We start from the raw sequence: 20665 nt of genomic DNA, 5'->3' as shown, positions 1-20665 counted from the left end.
ACTCCCCAGATGACCACAACGGCCGGAGCTGCACTGATCCAAAGCCAGGAGCCAGGAGCTTCTTCCAGGTCTTCCACATGAGTGCAGGGGCCCAAGGACTTGGGCCTCCTTCTACTGCTTTCCCAGGCCATAGTAGAGAGCTGGATCGGAAGTGGAGTGGCCGGGTCTCGAACCAGCGCCCATATGGAATGCCGGTGCTTCAGGTCAGGGCATTAACCTGCTGTACCACAGTGCCGACCCCAATAGGATCTAAATTTTAGGGGCTGATGCTGTGGCATAGCAGGTTAAGCCTGTGCCTGCGACACCAGCATCCCACAGAGGCATCAGCTCATGTCCCGGCTGCTCCACTCTGATCCAGCTCTCAGTGATGGCCTGGGAAAACAGCAAAGGATGGCCCAAGTACTTGGGCCCCTGCAACCCCGAGGGAGATCCAGAGGAAGCGCCTGGCTCCTGGCTTCCGATTGTGGCCCAGCTCCAGCCATTGCAGCCATTTGGAGAGGATGGAAGATCTCTCTCTCTCTATCTCCCTCCCTCCCTTTTTGTAACCCTGGCTCTCAAAGAAATAAACAAATCTTAAAAAAAAAAAAAAAAGAGAGAGAGAGAGGGACCAAATTTTTAAAACTAACATTATGTACTCAGAAATATGTCTGTATAATGGTCTAGAGAAAAAAAAAAGACTTGTTTTACTGGGAATGAAGTTAAAGTGAGAAAGAGCATTACAAAGCAAATCTGGGTCTACTTTTCCTACTTCAGGCAGATAAAGAAACCAATCTCAAAATGAGGGAAGGACCCAGGGTTTGCAGATGTTTCCACGTATTACAAATAAGCGACCAGCGCCATGGCTCACTAGGCTATCCTCCGCCTGTGGCGCCAGCACCACGGGTTCTAGTCCCGGTTGGGGCGCTGGATTCTGTCCTGGTTGCTCCTCTTCCAGTCCAGCTCTCTGCTGTGGCCAAAGCGTTTGGGCCCTGCACTGCATGGGAGACCAGGAGGAGGCACCTGGCTCCTGTCTTCGCATCAGCAAAGTGTGCCGGCAGTGGTGGCCATTTAGGGGGTGAACCAACGTAGGGAAGACCTTTCTCTCTGTCTCTCTCTCTGTCTATCTCTGCCTGTTAAAAAAAAAAAAGAAAAGAAAAGAAAAGAAAAGAAAAGAAAAGAAAAGAAAGAGAAAAAAGAAATAAGCAGCAAACGCAAAGTGGTCATGAAAACCCCTGCCTTTTCCAGAAGACTGACAACGGTGTGGCTCCCACCTACCTTGTCAATGGAGTGATTTTCCACTCGAGCCTGAGGGCTTCTCCAGTCAGTTAACACTGTCCAGGGGCCACCCATTACCTGCTTGTCTCAGGGCAGCAATGATTGCAACCCTGAGCACGAGGCCTGCATTTGGCAGGACCTTGATGCCAATGGAGAGCTTTCACACAGGCACAGGCTACCCAGTACCACCAGGAAATGACACACCGTGCACATGAACATAAGCGTCCATCAGCAGTGGTGGCCATCTTGACTATGCAAAAGGCCGCCTGGACTTTCTAGCTACGTACTGGTCACTTGCGTGTGGTACATCTGAAGTTGGCTGAATTCATTCTAAGCTCACGTAGCACTACCATCCGCTAGACAAAAACTCTGGTTTGCACTGCAAAAATGTTATTAGAAGTTGGGCGGCTCTTCTAAGAATGCATGAAACAAGAAAGGGGATGTGACTGTGCAAGAGACAAGACATGTAGTTGGGCCGGCGCCACAGCTCAACAGGCTAATCCTCCGCCTTGCGGCGCCGGCACACCAGGTTCTAGTCTTAGTCGGGGCACTGGATTCTGTCCCGGTTGCCCCTCTTCCAGGCCAGCTCTCTGCTATGCCCCAGGAGTGTAGTGGAGGATGACCCAAGTGCTTGGGCCCTGCACCCCATGGGAGACCAGGAGAAGCACCTGGCTCCTGCCTTCAGATCAGCGCGGTGCACCGGCCACAGCGTGCCTGCCAAGGCGGCCATTGGAGGGTGAACTAATGGCAAAGGAAGACCTTTCTCTCTGTCTCTCTCTCTCTCACTGTCCACTCTGCCTGTCAAAAAAAAAAAAAAAAAAAAAAAAGACATGTAGCAAGCAGTGTCACTGAGACGAACCCGGCAAGCACCAGGCTTTCCAAAAGCAGTGCTGCATTCGCCTTGGCCTGTGTTTCACACCATGAAACTAGAGAGAACTAAGGAAATACCTTTCTGTGGGGGCCACCTAGGCCTGAGAAGGAAGGGTGCCTGAGAGTGGTGTAATTAGGGAGTGGATGGGATTTAATTCTCTGGGAAGGAAGCTTCTGTATGACGCGTTCCCTCCCGGTCAGGCATCCTCCATATGTGGCTCTCAACGACATTTTCAGAAATACACTAGCACTGAACAGGGGGTCCCTCTGCCCAGCAGGTGCCCAGATGGAAACACAGAGGGTCCTCAGTGGAACTGCCAGTGGTTAAGCACCGTGACTTGTGGCAAGTCACTTCACCTCTGTAATGGGGAATGTCCTCATTAAAAAGAACAGGTAATAGCAGTAGCTGGCTGACAGAATTCCTAGGAGGACTGAAGAGATTCCCCCGAAGAGAAGTCAGAACACTGACACATTCTAAGGCAGAATTAAGTGAACTGTTACATGCTAGTCTGGTGTACTCTCTGGCTAGCTTACAGCTAAGGATTACTCACTGGCATAGGAAGATATTTGCATAGACATGAACTTGGTTAACAATCATTGACACAGTGAGGACAGTACTTAGGAGGACAACACACTCAAAATCTAATTCATGTCTGATTTATAGTCACAGCAAGCTTTGCTTTCATGAGAGCAACAACAAAAACCCAAACCTGCCCTACACAACTGCCCTAATCATCACCAAAAATGTACCTGAAATATAACTTACCCGTGATGTCCAGGTTACGAGTATTTTAGCACCACATCAACCTCTGAGAGCCAGTGATTTTTTTAAAAGTCAAAGTGACAGGCAGATACCCCCATGCAATCGTAACAATGCAGCAGTTATTCTGAGATGATAGCCCACGAAATTAAAACAAAAATGGCAAGTCCGAGCAATGAATCAGGTCTTCTGGGTAGAGAATCAAGCACACAGACCTATAAACAAGCCACTCCACAGGCCTGGATGATGAAGTTGCGATGCCTAAGTCAAAGCCAGACTTCTAAAGCCCCCGGGGTTGATTTCCAAATAAAAAACAACAAACTTACTGTGGAAGATTTAAAATTGCTTCTGGAACACTTGTAAATTTGTTTTGAGATAATTTTAAGCTTGTCATGGAGGAAGGCAAAAAAGGCATATCGGCTACAGGAATACAAAAATAAGACAAGGAACATTTTAATCATTTTAACTAGATTTCCATTCAATCTAATAAGAGCAGCAATCAATGAGGTGATACTTGATTTAATTTTCATTCTGACACTGACAATAAAAAGCCTACTTTAAAAAGTAATTCTGCCACTCAACAATAAAACAATATGCCATATTTATCAGGATCTTTTAATCTGAAAGCTAAGCAACTGTCTAAATATAAATTCATCGATCTAACATTTGCTTAAAGTAAGATTTTTTTTGTCTTTCCAATGAGAGATTTTATTGCTTACACTTCAGGGTTTTTTTTAATCACACTACTCATTAGCATGCTCATTGAGGTCAATACATAAAGTAAAAATTTTTTAAATATTAATTTCAAATTAGGCATGATGTCATATGACTATATTATAGAGGAAGCCATATTACTCTTTAGTAACTATAACAAAATGCTTTTGAATACTTAACATGTACCATAAAGTAAGCATAAAAATTCTTGATGATACCATCTCATAAAGTGGGTTTTGTGAAAGAATACTGGATTCACTTCATAAAGGCACTCTCAGATTACATGATCTAAAGAGACCAGGTAAAATAGGTAAAATAACACGAAGAATCTCAGGATTCTCGATTTTCTGGCACACACAGAGTGAGACACCTCTAAGGGATAAACGTCCAGGAACAGCACGGCAGAAGCCCACCTGGCCGTGCAGCTGTTTTCTCATCTGCAGAACAGCGCTCCTACACCAGACGAGCTCTGAGATCCTGAGATCATATACAGACCCACACCCCTACAGTGTTGTGAAAATTAACAAATTACCTCCAGCATTCTGAGAGTTTAATATACGAACTCTGCTTCATCCAGAAAATCTGGAGGGGCCCCAATGTTTGAAGACACTTAGAAGCTGTGTGCTGGGAGGAGAGATGCTGACTCCCCAGCTGGGTTTGAGACATGCCAACGAGTAGAAACGACACCCGACTTGGCAGTTATCTTATAGCCCAGACGTTGTAATGGAAGACATGCAGAAAATCAAAAATCCGAAACTCCCTGCACCATTATCCGTGATAGTCAAGTCCCTTCTCAGGCATGCCGTCCCCTCACGTATGAACCCACGTCCTAAACCACTAAGGCTGTGGGGTGCAAACAACGGACAGCTGGGTTCCGTCTAAGCCACTAGGACCAGTTTGTCATCACACCAACACCTCAGTTCTTCACCTCCTTGAGTCGGGTAGGGCTCACACCTGTTCTAGCCCCAGGACCTCCGTGAGATCCAGCAGCGAAGGCACTCTGACCGTCGCCAAGCCCCAGCATCCTTGTGAGCCTGCTTCCTTCCAGATTCAGGCTGAACACCACAAACCCCACAGTCTGAAGAACAACCCCCTGCCCAAGGGACCCTCGTGGCACCCTGAGACTTTCCGTTGTGTGGGTGCAGTACCCTTTAATTTGTGCCTTCACCCTTTCAAGTTCAGAAGATAGATGGGCATAACTGCAAGATCCTACAGGATGGAGCCCAGGTTTGCTTAGCTCACTAGTGAGCCAACCACTCTATCCCTGGTTTCAGGGCCATGGTGAGAACAGGGTCAATGTCCAGGGAGCAGGGAAGACAGGAGGAAGGGGAACAGGAGGAAAACACTGTGCAAATTCACATAGCTTTCACCGTTATGACCTTCTGGAAGCCCTGCCAAACTATTTTAAAATAATCAGTCAAACTATATCCTGCTATTAAACAGTACTTCATGGAGCTGGAGTTGCGGCATAGCAGGTAAGACTGTTGCCAGCAATATCAGCATCCCATATGGGTGCCAGTTCGAGTCCAGGCTGCTCCACTTCCAAGCAATGTCTCTGCTAATGGCCCAAGCACTTAGGCCCCTGCCAGCCACATGGGATGCCCAGATGAAGATCCCTGCTCCTGGCTCCTAGCTTTGGCCTTGCCCAACCTGGGCTGTTGAACCAGCAGATGGAAGGTATCTCTGTGTCTCTTCCTCTCATTTTGATTTTCAAATAAATCAATCAACCTTAAAACAGTATTTACAAATTATGTCTCTGAGATAGGTATAGAATATCCATCCAGGTAGGAAGGTCTACATGGCCTCCGCTAAGATATATATGGAGAATCCCTGTTTACTGCTGTAAATGTACCAGCTCTGTTCCTATCAGATTCTGTAAACTACGGTAAATGGGCTTATCCCTGCTTTATCTCACACGCAAGGAGAATTTAGGGTATTCCACAACTTCTCAAAAAAGTGATGATCCCACTATGAATTACTGCAATACCTTGCCAAGAGCAGATGAACGGATACACACAAGCTTCAGAAATTTGACCACTGTTAAATTTATAATTTTTTATATAAATCGCAACAGTAAATACAATTTAAAGAAATGCTGATAAAACTTCAATGTGAAACTCACTATCCCAATACAGGGATGCCCCCTCCTCAGGCACCTATGTGAATAATCTTAGTTGGATAAACTAAAATGAATTACAGTCTGAGTACTATTTGAAGATGGCCTAACTGTTCTTTTAACCTGTGATCATAGCAATGATTTTTTAATCACAGACTTATTTTTTAAAGTAGGTTTAAATGTACAGGACAAGTGGGCAGAGAGCACAGGGAGCTCCATTCTCTGAACACCAGCTCCCCACACATTCCCCTGAGACTAACAATGTGCCCATTCATTAATAACCAAAGAGCCAATACTGACACATCATGATCACCCCAAGCCCCCTGTTCTTATCAGGGTGACCGTCTGTGTTCTACGTTTGTGGGATTTGGACAAATATATGATGACCCTCATCTACCAAGACAGAATCGCAGGGAATAGTACCACAGCCCTAGAAATCCTCTGTCCATTCATCCTGCCCTGCCCCTAACCCTGGCAGTCACTGATCTCACTGCCCCACACTTGGTCATCCTCAGATTGTCCAGCATTTGGGATCCAACAGCACGTGGCCTCTCCAGATGGGCTCCTCTCACTCTGCAATATGCGTTCTTCCATGTCTGTTCCTAGCTAAGGGGCTCATCCCTTATTTTTCCAACACACTAAATGTATTTTGGAAACCCCAGTGTAACAGGTTAACAGAAATTCCCCTTCCAATCCTCTCCTCCTGTGCGTACACACAACCCCACTCCCTGCAACACCCAGGCCAGTACACAACACAACACACCGAATGCTTACCAAGAAAATTCATCCTGGCGCTGAAACTCTCCACTTTAGGACAGGCTTCCAGAAAGTTCTCTGGCAGGGATGAAATGTGGTTTTTACTAAGGTTTAAGGTCTTCAGCTCCTTCAGGCTCAAGGGAGAGCATCTGCCTGATATTTTATTCCTAGTAGTAAGAAACAGAAATGAGGGTTAAATTGCACACTTCACATGCTTTAAAAAAAAAAATCTATCTTCAAAGATGTACCTAAGCAGGTTTATTCATTTTGAAATTAATGTGAACATTTAAGTAAACTGGTAGAAGCTGCAATACATTTTTCCTCAGCCTTCCATTATATTTTTGTTTAAAACTCATGACTACAGAAATGTCAGCCTATTTTTTTCAACCCTCGAAAGCTGAATGCAATGCAACCCTTTGGTCTTTAATGAACTCCCTCCTTACCCTTCTAGAAGGAGCTGCTCCAGTTTCTCAGCCACCTCTGCGAGGCTCTCAGGGATAGCAGACAGCTGGTTATATGACAGATTCAGCTGCCGCAGGGTCAGACACCTCACCGCGGGATCCAAGATGACAGAGGGCCCAATGTCATTGCGAGAGACATCGAGGTTGGCAATGCAGTTCATTTTCAACAAGTAAGAGGGAAATGATGTAAATTTATTACTGTGCAAGTCCAAATGTGTCAAACACTTCAGGACCTGCAAAGACAGTGTTTCAAAGTTCTAAAATGAAGCAGCTGAGAAACTTAAGGTTAGCCTGGTAGCTATACCCATCAAGAATCCTCTGAAAAGCTGAAAACACAACCCACACAAGAAGTTCAGGACACTGACTGGCCCAGCCACCTCTCCTAACACGGTAAGACCAAGAAAAACCCAAGAGGTAGCCTGTCAAAAGCAGGTTCACAAAAACAGCAGTTAGAGTTTAATTCACCTTTTTTGTAAATTATGTCTGCAAAGAGCAAATTACAAGCAGTATTTAGAACAAATACTTGTTCAAAAAGGCCTTGACATATTTGAACTAATTACTTGGTGAACAAGTAGTACAGTCCTGGGAATACGTTTTACTAAATACTTGCCTTTAGAAATTGTACTTTTTTTTTTCCTGAAAGATGTGTTCATTTATTTGAAAAGCAGAGTCGTAGAGAGAAAGGGAGAGACCAATGAACAGAGATCTTCCATCCCACTGTTTACTCCCCTTATGTTTGCCATAGCTGGGGCTCGGCAAGGCAAAGCAAAGAGCTCCATCCGGGTCTCTCACATGGGTGGCAGGGGCCCAAGGTCCTGGGCCATCATCTGCTGCCTCCCAGGTGCCTTAGCAGGGAGCTGGATTAGAAGTGGAAGAGGCAGGACTTGCTGGGCATTACAACATGGGATGAGGGTGTCCCAAGCAGCAGCTCAACCTGCCGTAAATCAACATTAGCCCCTACTATACATTTTAACATAAAAAATTAATAAGAACAGCCACAGATAATGTATGTTTCATTTTTAGAATTTCCTCTTTTGTGGAATTTTTTTGGTTCAAATCTCTACTAAGTACTTTCTAACTTTACGAGGATAACAGCACTGTAAATACTGTATCGATTTTTCCAATCATAGGTATTGATTACTACTAAAGGACTAAAATGTCAAGTACAATCACATCTCTGTGCTCCTCTTTACACAACAACATTTTTTTTTGGACAGGCCAGAGTTAGACAGTGAGAGACAGAGAGAAAGGTCTTCCTTTCGTTGGTTCACCCCGCAAATGGCCACTGCGGCTGGCGCGCTGCAGCCTGCGCATTACGCCAATCCGAAGCCAGGAGCCAGGTGCTTCTTCTGTTCTCCCATCGGGTGCAGGGCCCAAGCACGTGGGCCATCCTCCACTGCCTTCCCGGGCCACAGCAGAGAGCTGGACTGGAAGAGGAGCAACCGGGACAGAATCCGGTGTCCCGACCAGGACTAAAACCTGGGATGCCGGTGCCGCAGGCGGAGGATTAGCCCAGTGAGCTGTGGCGCTGGCCTCCAACATATTTATCCTCACAATAATCCCAGAGGCTTCTTCCAGATCCTACCAGCTCATTCAGAAGCAAACGTTGCAAGATTGTTTATTCTCAAAGCTGAACCTGGGCACTTTCTTACAAAAAGACTCTTCAGACAGTAACGAAAACACACCACCAGGCGGTGTCCTTGTGACACTGCTCTAAGAGAAGCTGGGAGCAGAGGACACCCTAAGGTCACTCGCTCTGCCAGGCCCTGAGTTCTGTGTAGCTAGGCTGGGTTCTGATATGCTTCTACTTACCCGATGAACAATACTTACTGAAGGCGTACAAGTGTCAGCCACTCATCGCTCCACAAATGAGCTCAACAGGCATCCAGCAAAGGGCTACAGCGCCTCTAATAATGCACGAGGCATCTACCACAGCTCTGTGTAACCAGCAACTGTCCACTGCGCATCACCAGGCGCTCGGCACAGGCAAGAACAAGCCCACAGCAACCTCTGTCCTCACAGAACTCAGAGTCTAGTGAGGACAACACACAGGAAGTCAGACTTTGGGAGCCAAGGGCACCGCAGGGGATGTGTAACCCCAGCGGGTAGCCAGCCCGATTGGAAGGATGAAAGAGCAAAGAAGCAGAGGGCAACACAGTGAACTTTCACCTGGCACCTGGGGAATGGGAAGGATTTAGCAGGCAAAGAGGCAAAGAAGAGACAAAAAATGCCTTTCAGATGTGCGTGGAGATAAATATAAACTTCCAGGGAATATACTCAAAGCTCACGCAACACTGCTTCGAAAACATCTCAAAGCTTGGGAAAGCTCCATCCTATATTGGAGTGTCTGGGATCAAATTCTGGCTCCACTCCAGATTCCAGCTTCCTGCTAATGTGTACCTCGAGGGAGCAGGTGATGGCTCACGTACTTGAATCCCTCATTCTCAGCGAGAAGACCCAGGCCGAGTTCCTGGCTCCTGGCTTTGGCTCTGGCCCAGGCCCTGGAGATCGAATCACTGCCTAAAAGCTGGCTCACTCGCTAATACTCTGTCGCTCCCTCACTCTGTGTTTGTGTGTGTGTGTGTGTCTCCCTATGTATCTTCCTTCAAAATAAAACAAAAACAAGTAAATAAAAATAAAACAAGAAAGAGAAATGCATTTGCAGTAAGATTCCTTTTAAAAAGACCGGTATTATTCTTTAATAAACTTTGCAATTCAATCCAAGAAATCAGCTTAGTAATTTAAATGTATTAATTTAATTTGCTGTATCATCTTTGGCTTTGAAAACTTCTGGTCCATAATACAAAGAAGAGAAAGTCAATATTCAGAGGACTGTGCTATCAACAAACTGCTATACTTTAATTCTCACAAGATTAGAAGTTTGAGCAAACAATTAATTCCTAAGTTACATATAACTTTTTATTTTATTTATTCACACACATGCACTGTTTCTCTCTGTTGGCTGATTCCCGTAAATGCAAACAACAAACAGGCTGAAGCCAGGGACTGAGAACTCCGTGCAGATCTCCTATCCGGGTGGCAGCAATCCCATCACCTGAGCCATGATCGCTGCCTTCCAGGGTCTACGTTAGCAGGAAGCTGAAGTCAGGAGCCAGAGCTGGATACTGCACCCTGGCATTACGACACAGCACACGAGCATCTTAACCTCCAGGATAAATGCCCACTCCAAGCTACACACAATTTTAATCCCTCTCCCCGAAAAAAGTCATCATGATCAGGGCCAGTGTTTTGTCACAGCGGATTAAGCCACCACCTGCAGTGTCGCCATTCCAATACTGGTTGTATGACTTCCAATCAAGTTCACTGCTAATATATCTGGGAAAGCAGTGAAAGATGACCTAGGTGTGCGGCGGAAGCGGAGCCGAGTGCGGCGGGGGCCAGCCGTGTGCGGCGGAAGCGGAGCCGAGTGCGGCGGGGGCCAGCCGTGTGCGGCGGAAGCGGAGCCGAGTGCGGCGGGGGCCAGCCGTGTGCGGCGGAAGCGGAGCCGAGTGCGGCGGGGGCCAGCCGTGTGCGGCGGAAGCGGAGCCGAGTGCGGCGGGGGCCAGCCGTGTGCGGCGGAAGCGGAGCCGAGTGCGGCGGGGGCCAGCCGTGTGCGGCGGAAGCGGAGCCGAGTGCGGCGGGGGCCAGCCGTGTGCGGCGGAAGCGGAGCCGAGTGCGGCGGGGGCCAGCCGTGTGCGGCGGAAGCGGAGCCGAGTGCGGCGGGGGCCAGCCGTGTGCGGCGGAAGCGGAGCCGAGTGCGGCGGGGGCCAGCCGAGTGCGGCGGAAGCGGAGCCGAGTGCGGCGGGGGCCAGCCGAGTGCGGCGGAAGCGGAGCCGAGTGCGGCGGGAGCCGTGTGACAGAATCTCACCAGCGCGGGAACCAACGGAGGAGGGTAAGACCTCAGAAACCCAAGACATTGAGGGGGGAGGGAAACAGAGGCCTCACCCTTCACTCAACAAGCAAAACAAAGAGCACTGCGATCTTACATATCTAAAGTGCAGCCAAACTCAATAACTTTAGCAAAACTGGAGAACACATTGAGGGCTGAATAAACTCTTGGTGTGGTCCCAGAGGTAGATCAAACGAATACTCACAGAGGCCAGATTTCAACTACCCTCAACTCCACTCCCAACTGAGTCAAAAAAAAAAAAAAAAAAAAAAAAAAACATAAATTATCTCCAACATGCCAAACAATAAACATAGAAGCCGAGGTAACAAAAGCAAGGAAGACACTATGACGCCCCCAAAGGAGAAAGACACGCCAAAGCAAGATTATGAAGATGAAGAGATAGAGGAAATACAAGAAGCAGATCTCAAAAAAGTGATAGGAACATTAAGAAATTCTCAAAAACAAATTCTTGAACTACAGAAATCCTTAATGGACAAGATAGAAAATCTCTCCCGTGAAAATGAAATATTAAGGAGAAATCAAAATGAAATGAAAAAACTAGTAGAACATAAAATTGAGATACTGACAAAAAACCTCAATGAAATGAAGAACTCAATGGATCAAATGGCAAACACACTAGAGAGCCTTAAAAACAGAATGGGTGAAGCAGAAGAGAGAATATCGGAATTAGAAGACAGAGAACAGGAAAGGAAACAGGCAAATCAAAGAAAAGAAGAAGAAATCAGAAATCTAAAAAACACTGTCAGGAATCTACAGGATACTATTAAAAAACCCAACATTCGGGTTCTAGGAGTTCCTGAAGGCATGGAAAGGGAGAAAGGATTAGAAGGCCTTTTTAGTGAGATACTAGCAGAAAATTTCCCAGGTTTGGAGAAAGACAGAGGCATCCTAGTACAGGAAGCTCATAGAACCCCTAATAAACATGATCAAAAGAGAACCTCACCACGTCACGTCATAATCAAATTCACCACAGTGAAACACAAAGAAAAGATCCTAAAATGTGCAAGAGAGAAACGCCAGATTACTCTCAGAGGATCCCCAATTAGACTTACAGCTGACTTCTCATCAGAAACCCTACAAGCCAGGAGAGAATGGCAAGATATAGCCCAGGTACTAAGAGAGAAAAACTGCCAGCCCAGAATATTACATCCTGCAAAGCTCTCATTTGTGAATGAAGGTGAAATAAAGACCTTTCACAGCAAACAGAAACTGAAAGAATTTGTCGCCACTCGTCCAGCCCTGCAAAAGATGCTTAAAGATGTGTTACATACAGAAACACAGAAACACAGTAGCCAATATGAAGGAAGGTAAAGGAAGGAAACCTCACAACAAAAGAACACAGGAATCTCAAACCAGATATCAGAAAATATCTTTGGTAAATGGCAGGGCAAAGTTACTCCTTCTCAATAGTAACATTGAATGTTAATGGCTTGAACTGTCCAGTTAAAAGACACCGATTGGCGGATTGGGTTAAGGAACAAAACCCATCTTTTTGCTGCTTACAAGAAACTCATCTTTCCAACAATGATCCATACAGACTGAAAGTGAAAGGCTGGAAAAAGATATACCATGCCAACAGAAATGAAAAAAGAGCAGGTGTAGCCATCTTAATATCGGACAACATAAACTTTACCATAAAAACTGTCAGGAGAGACAAAGAGGGACACTATTTAATGATTAAGGGATCCATTCAACAGGAAGATATAACAATTATCAATGTATATGCACCGAATCACAGGGCACCAGCTTATTTAAAAGACTTGTTAAGGGACTTAAAGGGAGACTTAGACCCCAATACAATAGTACTGGGGGACTTCAATACTCCACTCTCAGAGATAGACAGATCATCAGGACAGAAGATCAACAAGGAGACAGCAGATTTAAATGACACTATAGCTCAAATGGATCTAACAGATATCTACAGAACATTTCATCCTACATCTAAGGACTTTACATTCTTCTCAGCAGTATATGGAACCTTCTCTAGGATTGACCACATACTAGGCCATAAAGCAAGTCTCAGCAAATTCAAAAGAATTAGAATCATACCATGCAGCTTCTCAGACCACAAAGGAATCAAATTGGAAATTAGCAACTCGGGAATCCCCAGAGCACGTGCAAACACATGGAGATTGAACAACATGCTCCTGAATGAACAATGGGTCATAGAAGAAATTAAAAGAGATATTAAAAATTTTCTGGAAGTAAATGAGGATAACACCACAACATACCAAAACCTATGGGATACAACAAAAGCAGTGTTAAGAGGAAAGTTTATATCAATAGGTGCCTACATCAAGAAATTGGAGAGGCACCAAATAGAAGAGCTTTCAAGTCATCTCAAGGATCTAGAAAATCTGCAGCAAACCAAACCCAAACCCAGTAGAAGAAGGGAAATAATTAAAATCAAAGAAGAAATCAACAAGATTGAATCCAAAAAAACATTACAAAAAATCAGCCAAACGAGGAGCTGGTTTTTTGAAAAAATAAACAAAATTGACACCCCATTGGCCCAACTCACTAAAAAAAGAAGAGAAAAGACCCAAATCAATAGGATCAGAGATGAAAAAGGAAACATAACAACAGACACAACAGAAATAAAAAGAATCATCAGAAATTACTACAAGGACTTGTATGCCAGCAAACAGGGAAATCTATCAGAAATGGACAGATTCTTGGACACATACAACCTACCTAAATTGAGCCAGGAAGACAAAGGAAACCTAAACAGACCCATAACTGACACAGAAATAGAAACAGTAATAAAGGCCCTCCCAACAAAGAAAAGCCCAGGACCAGATGGATTCACCGCTGAGTTCTACCAGACATTTAGAGAAGAACTAACTCCAATGCTTCTCAAACTATTCAGAGCAATCGAAAAAGAAGGAATTCTCCCAAATTCTTTCTATGAAGCCAGCATCACCTTAATTCCTAAGCCGGAAAAAGATGCAGCATTGAAAGAGAATTACAGACCAATATCCCTGATGAACATAGATGCAAAAATCCTCAATAAAATTCTGGCCAATAGAATGCAACAACACATCAGAAAGATCATCCACCCAGACCAAGTGGGATTTATCCCTGGTATGCAAGGATGGTTCAACGTCCGCAAAACAATCAACGTAATACACCACATTAACAGACTGCAGAAGAAAAACCATATGATTCTCTCAATAGACGCAGAGAAAGCATTTGATAAAATACAACACCCTTTCATGATGAAAACTCTAAGCAAACTGGGTATGGAAGGAACATTCCTCAATACAATCAAAGCAATATATGAAAAACCCACGGCCAACATCCTATTGAATGGGGAAAAGTTGGAAGCATTTCCGCTGAGATCTGGTACCAGACAGGGATGCCCACTCTCACCACTGCTATTCAATATAGTTCTGGAAGTTTTAGCTAGAGCTATTAGGCAAGAAAAAGAAATTAAAGGGATACAAATCGGGAAGGAAGAACTCAAACTATCCCTCTTTGCAGATGATATGATTCTTTATTTAGGGGACCCAAAGAACTCTACTAAGAGACTATTGGAACTCATCGAAGAGTTTGGCAAAGTAGCAGGATATAAAATCAATCCACAAAAATCAACAGCCTTTGTATACACAGGCAATGCCAAGGCTGAGGAAGAACTTCTAAAATCAATCCCATTCACAATAGCCACAAAAACAATCAAATACCTTGGAATAAACTTAACCAAGGACGTTAAAGAACTCTATGATGAAAACTACAAAACCTTAAAGAAAGAAATAGAAGAGGATACCAAAAAATGGAGAAATCTTCCATGCTCATGGATTGGAAGAATCAATATCATCAAAATGTCTATTCTCCCAAAAGCAATTTATACATTCAATGCAATACCAATCAAGATACCGAAGACATTCTTCTCAGATCTGGAAAAAATGATACTGAAATTCATATGGAGACACGGAAGACCTCGAATAGCCAAAGCAATCTTGTACAACAAAAACAAAGCCGGAGGCATCACAATACCTGATTTTAGGACATACTACAGGGCAGTTGTTATCAAAACAGCATGGTACTGGTACAGAAACAGATGGATAGACCAATGGAACAGAATAGAAACACCAGAAATCAATCCAAACATCTACAGCCAACTTATATTTGATCAAAGATCCAAAACTAATCCCTGGAATAAGGACAGTCTATTCAATAAATGGTGCTGGGAAAACTGGATTTCCATATGCAGAAGCTTAAAGCAAGACCCATACCTTTCACCTTACACAAAAATTCACTCAACGTGGATTAAAGACTTAAATCTACGGCCCGAAACCATCAAATTATTAGAGAGCATTGGAGAAACCCTGCAAGATATAGGTACAGGCAAAGACTTTTTGGAAAAGACCCCAGGAGCACAGGCAGTCAAAACCAAAATTAACATTTGGGATTGCATCAAATTGAGAAGTTTCTGTACTTCGAAAGAAATAATCAGGAAAGTGAAGAGGCAACCGACAGAATGGGAGAAAATATTTGCAAACTATACTACAGATAAAGGGTTGATAACCAGAATCTACAAAGAAATCAAGAAATTCCACAACAACAGAACAAACAACCCACTGAAGAGATGGGCCAAGGACCTCAATAGACACTTTTCAAAAGAAGAAATCCAAATGGCCAACAGACACATGAAAAAATGTTCAAGATCACTAGCAATCAGAGAAATGCAAATCAAAACCACAATGAGGTTTCACCTCACCCCGGTGAGAATGGCTCACATCCAGAAATCTACCAACAATAGATGCTGGAGAGGATGTGGGGAAAAAGGGACACTAACCCACTGTTGGTGGGAATGCAAACTGGTTAAGCCATTATGGAAGTCAGTCTGGAGATTCCTCAGAAACCTGAACATAACCCTACCATACAACCCAGCCATCCCACTCCTTGGAATTTACCCAAAGGAAATTAATTTGGCTAATAAAAAAGCCATCTGCACATTAATGTTTATTGCAGCTCAATTCACAATAGCTAAGACCTGGAACCAACCCAAATGCCCATCAACAGTAGACTGGATAAAGAAATTATGGGACATGTACTCCATAGAATACTATACAGCAGTAAGGAACAATGAAACCCAGTCATTTGAAACAAGATGGAGGGATCTGGAAAACATCATACTGAGTGAATTAAGCCAGTCCCAAAGAGACAAATATCATTTCTTTTCCCTGATCGGCGACAACTAACTGAGCACCAAAGGGGAAACCTACGGAAATGAAATGGACACTATAAGAAACAATGACCTGATCAGCTTAGGTCCTGACTCTAGGTATAGAATGTAATACTTTATCCTTATACTTTGCGTTTCTGTGTGGGCACAAACTGATGAGCTCTTTACTAATGATATACTGAAGTGATCCTCTGTATATAAAGAGAATTGGAAATGAAAAAAAAAAAAATAACAACCTGGTATTGAAGGGGAAATGGCATAGAAAGTTAATTAATTTGAAAAAAAAAAATCATGTGGGTTCTCTGTCTTTAATGTGCTGTACATTGCTATTTGATGCTATAATTAGTAATCCAATGGTAGTTTTTTTCACTTTGTAGTGCTATATGGGCAAAATGTTGAAAACTTTACCTAATATATACTAAGCTGATCTTCTGTATACAAAGAGAAAAAAAAAAAAAAAAAAAAAAAAAAAAAGAAAAAGAAAGATGACCTAGGTACCTGGGCCCCGAACCCACATGGGAGACCCGGACGAAGCTCCCGGCTCCCGAGTTGGGCCTGGTCCAGTCCTGGTTGTTATGGCCATTTGGGGAGTGAACCAGTAGATGCAAACTCTGTCTCTTTCTCTCTCCCTTTCTCCTGTAACTGAGTCTTTCAAATAAATAAGTAAATCTTTAAAACACAGTCATCATGATCAGTTAGCTGAGCCTCTGAATTTACAGTGGAGGAAATGAAGGCTCAGAACAGGCGGACAGCAGTTCCCATGGTCACACGGCTACTACCAAACCAGGTCAAGCTCTCGTCTACCTAAAATACTTTAAACAGCTTCAGTTATCTGGACTCGAACTGACTATATGGAACCATCAGCAGGCAGCCCTGACAGCTGTTGACACATTCCCTGTGTTACCAAGACAGAACCTAGAATTCTATTTTAACCCAGTCTCTGTCTCCACTGCTTGCTCTCAAAGGGGTCTCTGCACACTACCCAGACTGTAGCCACGTGGACAGCAGAAGAACAGGGGGCGTCCTGTGCAATGACACAGAAGAGACTGCAAGACTTGATGGTGCCGGGCTCCTCCAGCACTGGGAGTCCGGCTGGGGGCGTACCTCGCAGAGCGGCTGTGGGAAGCTGACCAGCGCGTTCTGCTGCAGCTCCAGCCTCTCCAGGTGCTCCAAGTGGCCACTCAGGCAGCCCCTGTGGCTCAGGGCGTCGACCTCCCTGAGTTCATTCGCTGAAAGGTCTAAGGAGGTGATGTACTCCCTCTCCGAAGCCAGGGAGGACACGCTGTCTGAATGCCTCGCGTGGGACTGCAGCTTGGTCGACCCTTTATCAAGAAACAGCAGAAATGTGAGCAAAGGACTTGAATCCATTAAGTCAAGGTATCCTGAAAACCTCCTGGTGGCAATCTCTCCTCTATGCACTGGAGCTTCAGTAGAAAATGCATTTGGGGGCACGCATCTAGCATCATAAATGTGTAATAAATTTAAAAAATTGAATTGGCTGGTGCAATGGAAAATAACAACAATCAAGAATATAAGGCAAAAGAGAGGCACTGATGGACGTACTACCTGCAGCTTAGACAATTCACAGGGAAGATAAAAATGCCTGCTGGCATGTATAAAAGGTCCGTGTTTAACCTATAACTGAATCTCATTTTTTTGTAGCCTGTGGAGTCACTAGCTAAACAGATGGAAAAGTTACATAAGATGAAATCGGTATCAAAGTAATTTGAACAATCACTGTCTTCTGCCCAAAACACCGACTTGCAGAGGATAACTCTGCAATACTTACTCAGTGAGTCATCTGATGACAGAATTTTCCTTTTTTGCCTCCGTAAATCTTCCTGATCAAAAACAGGTCCCTAGTAAACAGGTAGTGATGCAGTAAGAAAGCTGCTGTCATTTTATTGGGAAAAGAATATTTTTAGATAGAAACAACCAGAAAACTGTAATGGAAATAAGTAGTATTCAAAATTATGAAGTCAAAACAGGCAAATACAAATGAACAGCCCAATCACAAAGAGAAAAGATTTTACAAATCCATTATAGTTTCAAAACGACCTCAGGAAACATCCACTTTTCCTTCTTTAGCTTAAGTGTAAGGAAACTGAAAGGTGGAGTCAAAACAGAAGCTGTCTGGGCGCAGCTCCTCTCATTGGTCACCATTCTCCCAACCTGAGCTGTCTGGGTAAATTCCAGCCACACGCAGTGCAGACAGAGGCCTCGCCGGACCTACTCAGCCACAGCCAGTCATCTTGGGAGCTCGAGTTAACACAAAACAACCCTCCTGTTTTCAGTGGCAAATGATGGCCAAAATCAGCACACAGGCTAACATCAGTGTGACCTTTCCACAGGAGCCTGAACAGACAGCGGTTCCCCACCACCCCAGCCAGGATGACCCAACTCCTCCCATAAACTGAGTCACGTGGTTCCTCCACAGCTGGTAACCATGGGGGAAGTTGCAACAATGGCTTCTAAAAAACTGATGCTCAGTGTACGAAAGCTACATGGTTTGATGAGCAGTGACATCACGCACTCCATCCTGCTCAGTGTCTTCAGTCCTTAGAAATCACTAAAGGATTCCTGTCTACTCATGGGTCAAGCCACATAAACACATAAGATGGCCTAGCCTGGGCTCCGCAGACAAGGAGCTCAGAGGGAAGGGTGCATCTTGTGTATTGGTGAAGACACCAGCTCAGACAACTGCTCCCATGTCTGAATGCTTGGGTTCGAGTCCAGGCTACACTCTGGATCCCACCTTGCTACAAGGCAGACTCTGGGAGAAAGCACTGATAACAAGGAGCTGGGTCCCCGCCACTCATACAGCAGACCCCGCCCACCCCCAGGGCTGCAGCATACAGTGAGTCAATCAGCAAAAGGGAGACGGTGCTTGCTCCCTCTGTCTTTGCAATAATTATTTAAAATTAGATAAAAGAAAGGAGAGTAAAACCATTCTGACATGTGCCTACTCAGTACATTGATACCCCAACAAACTCATACTCTACAAGCTAAAAAGTCTCTAAGTGTGAACTTAACATGACTAATGACTAACATTTTTGTACATAGGCTGCATAGAATTTTCACATCCTTGTCACTCCCACCTTAGGCACAAGTATGAGTTGTCAAGAGAATGTGATCCACGATACACAATCACAATTTGACTTACCAGTGAATTGGAATGTCTTGGCAGATTTGGGGAGCAGCGCTGTAATACAGGATCCCGGTAAAACTCTCCTACACCAATTGAACTTGATTTCTTTCTCAAAAGAAATGAGCCTTCACTTCCTATTTTGAAATAAGATGACAAGAAGACGAGTAAGACAAGCGGACTCTATTAGGTGCTAATGCTGCAGTTCAAGCACGGAATGCTGCATGTTTTCGTTAAGAGAAATTTCACAGTCCATTCCCTTTGTAACATCTTTAAAATGGAAATGATAAACTATGCTGGCTTTTCCTTTTTAAAACTGGAGTACATCTCTCTTCATCCCTATGTATGTAGAGAACAGGCATCACTGACTAGACAGTGAATAAGTGCTGGATAATGATTAGCAGGAAAAAATAAATCTATGCCTCAGAACAGCTCACTGGCCGGTGGGAAAACTAAACGGGTGCACCTGCTGTAGCCCATCTGCACAGGGAGCACAGTGCAATCTGACCAGTGCTTCTCCTTTCTGTTTCTCTGGGATTTTCTTACAAATCTCCCAAATCTCACTTTAAATACCGGAATCATACTTGAAATTACCAAAACATTCCACAGTGCTGGGTATGTCTCTATTTCATTTCCTCATGCCCTGGTTTCTCTTATGGACCAACATGGAAACAAACATGAGTTGGCAACAACTGTTTTATGAGTGAAGGGAAGAGAATGAATCTGAAATACAACAACTTTCAAGAAAGTAAAGATTTTAAAACTCCCATTTTTTAAAGATTTATTTATTTATTTGAAAGTTATAGAGACAAAGGGAAAAACAGGTAAGACAGAGGTCTTCCATCCACTAGTTCACTCCCCAAAGAGTGGCAATGGCCTGCAGTGGGCCAGGCTGAAGCCTGAAACCAGGGGTTTCTTCGAGGTCTCCCACTGGAGTACAGGGGCCCAAGCATTTGGGCCACTTGGTTTCCCATGCCATTAGCAGGGAGCAGTATCAAAAATGGAGCAGCCGGGACACAAACAGGTACCCATATGGGATGCTGAAGTTGCAAGTGGGGGCTTTACCCACTGTGCCACAATCCTGGACCAAAAACTCACATTATTAAGGCTAAAGAATACAGAAGTATTTCTGACAAAAATTAGTAAGATTTAAAATTATACCAGTGTTTATTCTGAAATTCAGAGAATTTATTTTCAGTGTAAAAAACAAATTATAAAATCAACATTTAAAAAAATAACCTGATAAGGCCGGCGCCGTGGCTCAACAGGCTAATCCTCCGCCTTGCGGCGCCAGCACACCGGGTTCTAGTCCTGGTCGGGGCACCGAGCCTGTCCCGGTTGCCCCTCTTCCAGGCCAGCTCTCTGCTGTGGCCCGGGAGTGCAGTGGAGGATGGCCCAAGTCCTTGGGCCCTGCACCCCATGGGAGACCAGGAGAAGCACCTGGCTCCTGCCATCGGATCAGCGCGGTGTGCAGGCTGCAGCGCGCCTACC

General features: G+C 44.5%; 1 protein-coding gene across 1 annotated transcript in view; it reads right to left on the bottom strand.

Annotated features, from left to right (window-relative positions):
- LRRK2 (leucine rich repeat kinase 2) overlaps positions 1–20665 on the bottom strand; it is a 158744-nt gene that overhangs the window by 66021 nt on the left and 72058 nt on the right. Inside the window, exons 21-26 of the mRNA XM_062195073.1 lie at positions 19193–19311; positions 17819–17888; positions 17134–17351; positions 6914–7164; positions 6489–6637; positions 3211–3304 (exon numbers count right to left, since the gene is read on the bottom strand). Coding sequence (XP_062051057.1) covers positions 3211–3304; positions 6489–6637; positions 6914–7164; positions 17134–17351; positions 17819–17888; positions 19193–19311 — 901 coding nt within the window. The remainder of the gene's footprint in view (positions 1–3210; positions 3305–6488; positions 6638–6913; positions 7165–17133; positions 17352–17818; positions 17889–19192; positions 19312–20665) is intronic.

Source organism: Lepus europaeus, chromosome 6 (genome assembly GCF_033115175.1).
Source record: "Lepus europaeus isolate LE1 chromosome 6, mLepTim1.pri, whole genome shotgun sequence".
NCBI lineage: Eukaryota > Metazoa > Chordata > Mammalia > Lagomorpha > Leporidae > Lepus > Lepus europaeus.
The sequence above is the reverse complement of the archived record's forward strand: the minus strand, read 5'-3'. Positions and strand labels throughout refer to the sequence as shown.